General features: G+C 53.4%; 1 protein-coding gene across 1 annotated transcript; it reads right to left on the bottom strand.

The window, feature by feature from the left end:
* Positions 1 to 1,541: 1,541 nt before the first annotated feature.
* Positions 1,542 to 2,474, bottom strand: LOC135174149 (olfactory receptor 14A16-like). Its single transcript, XM_064141389.1, has one exon. It carries the CDS (start codon positions 2,472 to 2,474, stop codon positions 1,542 to 1,544), a length of 933 nt encoding a protein of 310 aa, XP_063997459.1.
* Positions 2,475 to 4,712: the final 2,238 nt, after the last annotated feature.

The raw sequence follows: 4,712 nt of genomic DNA, 5'->3' as shown, positions 1-4,712 counted from the left end.
ATCCCGGACGATAAGCACCGATATCACATCGGGAGTCACCATTTGCCGCAATGAAGGGACGGGGCAACGGCTTGATGCAAGCCAAAAATCCACTTTATTAGAAAAATAGGCAGGTATATATTGTATCAGAAGGACTAGCATGTTACTCACTGATTGGATAGAATTACAGTAAAAGTTAGTAACTACTATATGATTGGCTGATACACTGCTCAGGCCGAAGACGCTGTTTCTACTTTCTTCTCTGCTCCTTGATATAAGTTGCTATGCAACTATCTGAGCAGTCCTGACCGCAGGATCTTACTTATCTTACTCTTCTGAGGTCTGTCTGACCCACACATTGCATGCCCAAGGTCTATACTGTATTTTGTTTCGTCTTAGGCAGCTGTTCCCTGCTAACAGGCCATTCCCTTATTCCTACATCTTGCCACTTTTTCTCCCACTCTCGCTTGGGCTGCTGGCTGAGCTGCATCTCTCTAGCACACCTTCCACCCACCTTTGCTTCTTAACCTCTTGGCCGAACCCCTACTTTTCCTTGGGACTGGGTAAGGTTGAGAGGGGCAGGGGGAAGGTGCAGGGGTGGTTGAGAGCCGCTCCTGGGGATTCAGGTTTCTGGGAGGGGAGTTGTGTTTCTGTATTACATTTTACCTTGTCTTTTTCTGTCTATAACTGTATATACTGTAAGTATCTGCTTGTATATTGTGCTGCTGTAAATAAATAGCTTCATTTATATTCCCAGAGCTGGCTGAGTCTAGTCTGTGTGATTGCTAAAGTGGGGGGGCGTGGGGAACACCCAAACCATCATAGTGGTTATGAAGACCCTCAGCCAAATTTCTTCCCACCTCCCTTTGCCTCTCTCTGCCTCCCTTATTCTCTCCTCAGCACACTGTACTCTCCTGTGGCCCCACAGCAGTGCTCATCACTGCACATTGCTCTGGACAGTGCCACTACAGCCACAGCCTCTCCAAAGGGCAGAGCAGCTGCGAGGGTATGGGGAGGGCTTGGCACAGAGGTGGGGAACATCCATGGCATAAAGCATGAGGAGATGCCCTTGTAGGATGGCAATGCTGCCAGGAGGCTCTGCCACAGCAATGCCTGTGGCCTGTTCCTACTGTGCTGTGCCAGCACTGCCACACAGCAGCAGGATGCCCAAGCTGCCAGAGCACTCAGGTCTTGCCCCAACACAGCAGCTCAGCAGCAGAGTGTGGAAGGGCAGAAAGAGCAGCTGAGGACAGCCCAGGAGCTGGGGCTCCCTGGCACTGCTGCTGTGCTGGGACTCTGCCCCTCCACCTCTGCACACAGGCACTGCTCAAAGAAACAAGTCCCTGCAAGGGCCTGTCCTGTGCTGAGCACACAGGGAGCACAACTCTTCATGTCTACAGCCTCTGGGTCACACTGAACTAGAAATGGTCTGAAGAAAGACCTTGCTGTGGGCAGTGCATTCTCACAAGGGTAACACCACCACCAGCAGCCAAAATCGGAGAAGCCAGACTGGGCCTGCTCTGAGTGACACCAGAGCTGCTCTGCAGCAGAAGACAAAGAGTTTATTGCTTCTGACAGCATACAGTGAGCAGTTTGCTCAGGGCAGCCTTCAGCTCCTGGTTCCTCAGGCTGTAGATGAGAGGGTTCACTGCTGGAGGCACCACTGAGTACAAAACTGACACAACCAGGTTTGAGGATGGGAAGGACATGGATGGGGGCTTCAAGTAGGCAACGGTGCCAGTGCTGAGAAATAGAGAGAGCACAGCCAGGTGAGGGAGGCAGGTGGCAAAGGCTTTGTGGCGTCCCTGCTCAGAGGGCATCCTCAGCACTGCCCTGAAGATCTGCACATAGGACACCACAATGAACACAAAACAGACAAAGAACACACAGACACTGACCACAATGAGCCAAACTTCCCTGAGGTAGGCTGTGGAGCAGGAGAGCTTGAGGATCTGGGGGATCTCACAGAAGAACTGGTGCACAGCATTGCCCTGGCAGAGGGGCAGGGAAAATGTATTGGCTGTGTGCAGCAGAGCACTGAGAAAGCCACAGGCCCAGGCAGCTGCTGCCATGTGGGCACAAGCTCTGCTGCCCAGGAGGGTGCCATAGTGCAGGGGCCTGCAGATGGCAACGTAGCGGTCGTAGGCCATGATGGTGAGGAGAAAAAACTCTGTGTCAATAAAGAATAACACAAAGAAGACCTGAGCAGCACAACCTGCATAGGAGATGTCCCTGGTGCCCCAGAAAGAGCTGGCCATAGATTTAGGAACAGTGGTGGAGATTAAGCCAAGATCAAGTTGGGCAAGGTTGAGGAGGAAGAAGTACATGGGGGTGTGCAGGTGGTGGTGCCAGGCAATGGTGGTGATGATGAGGCTGTTGCCCAGGAGGGCAGCCAGGTAGGTGGCCAGGGAGAGGCAGAAGTGCAGGAGCTGCAGCTGCTGTGTGCCTGGGAATGGCAGGAGGAGGAAGTGGCTGATGGAGCTGCTGTTGGACATCTGCTGCCTCTTGATATGGGTGACTGTTGACAGAGCAGAAGACATTACACAAGTTAGGACATTTCCTTTGGACAATTCCGTGAGCATTTCCCACAAAATCCCCTCAAATTTACTTCTCTTCCTTTGGAGGAGCTTTGTGCACTCTCAGCTTCCAGCCTGGCACTCATCCCAGCAGAGAGCAGCTCTCATGTCTCTGGCTCTGACAGTCCAGCTGGGAAGCTCTACACTCCATCATCTCCTCCTGCTCTCCCTCCCTGGAAGAAAGAGATCCCAGAGGCTGTGGGATGTGGCAGCTTCAGAAGCTCCAGCAACTGCAAATCCCTTCTGCAGCAGAGACTCACCACGGCCAGGGCTGGGAAGGTTTCTCTTCTTTCAGCTCTCAGTCACCCTCTTGGTCCTGGCCACCTCAAAGCTCTCTCTGCCTCCCTCATCACAATGGCACCCTCTGGCAGTGCCCTCAGCCCTGCTGTGCTGTGCAGAGGAGCTGCTCCAGGCCAGAACTGTCTCTCTGCAGTGCTGCCTGCTTGCCAGCAGCTCCCTCCAGCCCAGCAGCTTGCCCCACCTCAGCAGCAGACGACCAGCCCAAGGTATTTTAAGGACCCCTCTGGTGGCTTTGGTGCTGACTTCATGAACCTCAGAGACTGAGAAGCTGAAGAAACCTCTGCAGAATTCAGAGTCAGAGTCCAACTCTGAAGTTGCTTGGAGTATTAACGGGTCCCAGGGAGGGACACTGCAGAAGTGTTCCCAGTGCTCGCTTAGAGCAGCAGGAGGCAGTGGATGCAAGGGAAGCATCCCTGGAGGCACTGAAGCCCCTGCAGGGGCTGGACAGAGCAGAGAGCTGGAGGCAGAGCTGACAGCTCAGGACAGCAGCTAAAGGTGGCTCTGAGGCTGAGCAAACCTGGAGGGGTTTCATGAGTGCAAAGGGCCAAGCCCTGACCCCCAGCCCCTGGCAAAGGAGATCCTGTGCCTCACCTGTGCCTCTGGCCTCTGCTGGAGGCAGTGGGGAGTGAGGGTGAGCAGTGAGCAGGGCAGCACATTCTGGGACACTCTGTGGCCTGCCCAAGAAGGAGCAAGCAGGAAAGCAAGTGCAGAGCCTCAGCAGAAGCTTCTGCTGCTGGCAGCATCTCTGCGTCAGACACAGCTTGTGCTGAGCAGATGCTGCAGAGTCTGTTCCTTGGCAGCAGCCTGGGGCAGGCTGTGCTCTGCTTTGCTTGCCCAGAGACAACTCCTTGAAATGTTCCCTTGCAAAGCATTGAGCAGATGCTTCTCAGAACAAAACCCTCTCCAAGCAGCTGCAGAGCTCTTGGCAAGCAGCAGAGGCTAAGTTGTGGCTCAGCAGGGTTTTAATGAGCCCCATGGAGTGTTTGGGGCTGAGTCCATGCTCCTCAGGTGCTGCCAGCACCTGAACAAGCCTCTGCAACAGTGCAAATCAGAAGCAAGCCCCAATGTGCCTTGAAGCATTGATTGGCCCCACTGAGGGTCGTTACTGACAAAGCCTCCCAGGGACTCCTTAGAGCAGCTCACTGAGACCGTGAGTGCAGGAGACGAAGGCAGAGTGCAGGGCAGAAACCCTTGGGCTTGGTTTGTGGAGCAGAAAGGCCATGCCCTGTGTGATGGTTTGAGTGTTCCCCACCCCCCACCTTTAGCCATCACCCAGACTAGACTCAGCCAGCTCTGGGAATATGAATGAAGCTATTTATTTACAGCTGGCACAATGTACAAGCAGCTGTTTACAATATATGCAGTTATAGACAGAAATAGACAAGGTAAAAGGTAATACAGAAACACAACTCCCCTCCCAGCAACCTGAGTCTCCAGGAGGGGCTCTCAACCACCCCTTTCACCTTCCCCCTACCCCTCTCAACCTTACTCCAGTCCCAAGAAAGAATGGAGGTTCAGCCAGAGGGTTAGGAAGCAAAGTGGAGGGCCTGTAGGCCCGAAAATAGGCTTATTTATGCCTTGCCCTGCCAGGACATGGTTTTCTGTGTAAACCAGAGGTAAACACAGAATGAGCACAAAGGGGGAGAACAGACCTGGTGTCATGGAGTCTGGCCTGCCTAGGGTCTGTGTTGTATAAGGTGTTTGTGAACAGGCTGTGTAAGCCCCACACACCCAGCTCCTGCTTCCTTGGTGTCAGCCCAAGTGAGCATCATATTTAGAGAAATTCCAGACAAGTGCCTTCTGCCTATTATGGTAAGGTTTGGCTGACTGCCAACCTGATTGGTCATTCTAGTGGAC

The sequence above is a fragment of the Pogoniulus pusillus genome, unplaced genomic scaffold (assembly GCF_015220805.1).
Source record: "Pogoniulus pusillus isolate bPogPus1 unplaced genomic scaffold, bPogPus1.pri scaffold_47_arrow_ctg1, whole genome shotgun sequence".
Classification (NCBI taxonomy): Eukaryota; Metazoa; Chordata; class Aves; order Piciformes; family Lybiidae; genus Pogoniulus; species Pogoniulus pusillus.
Note: the sequence above shows the minus strand (reverse complement) of the source record. Positions and strands in the feature narration are given on the sequence as shown.

Excerpts from the sequence above, each read along its gene's own strand:
- LOC135174149 (XM_064141389.1), bottom strand. The coding sequence starts at position 2,474 with ATGTCCAACAGCAGCTCCATCAGCCACTTCCTCCTCCTGCCATTCCCA.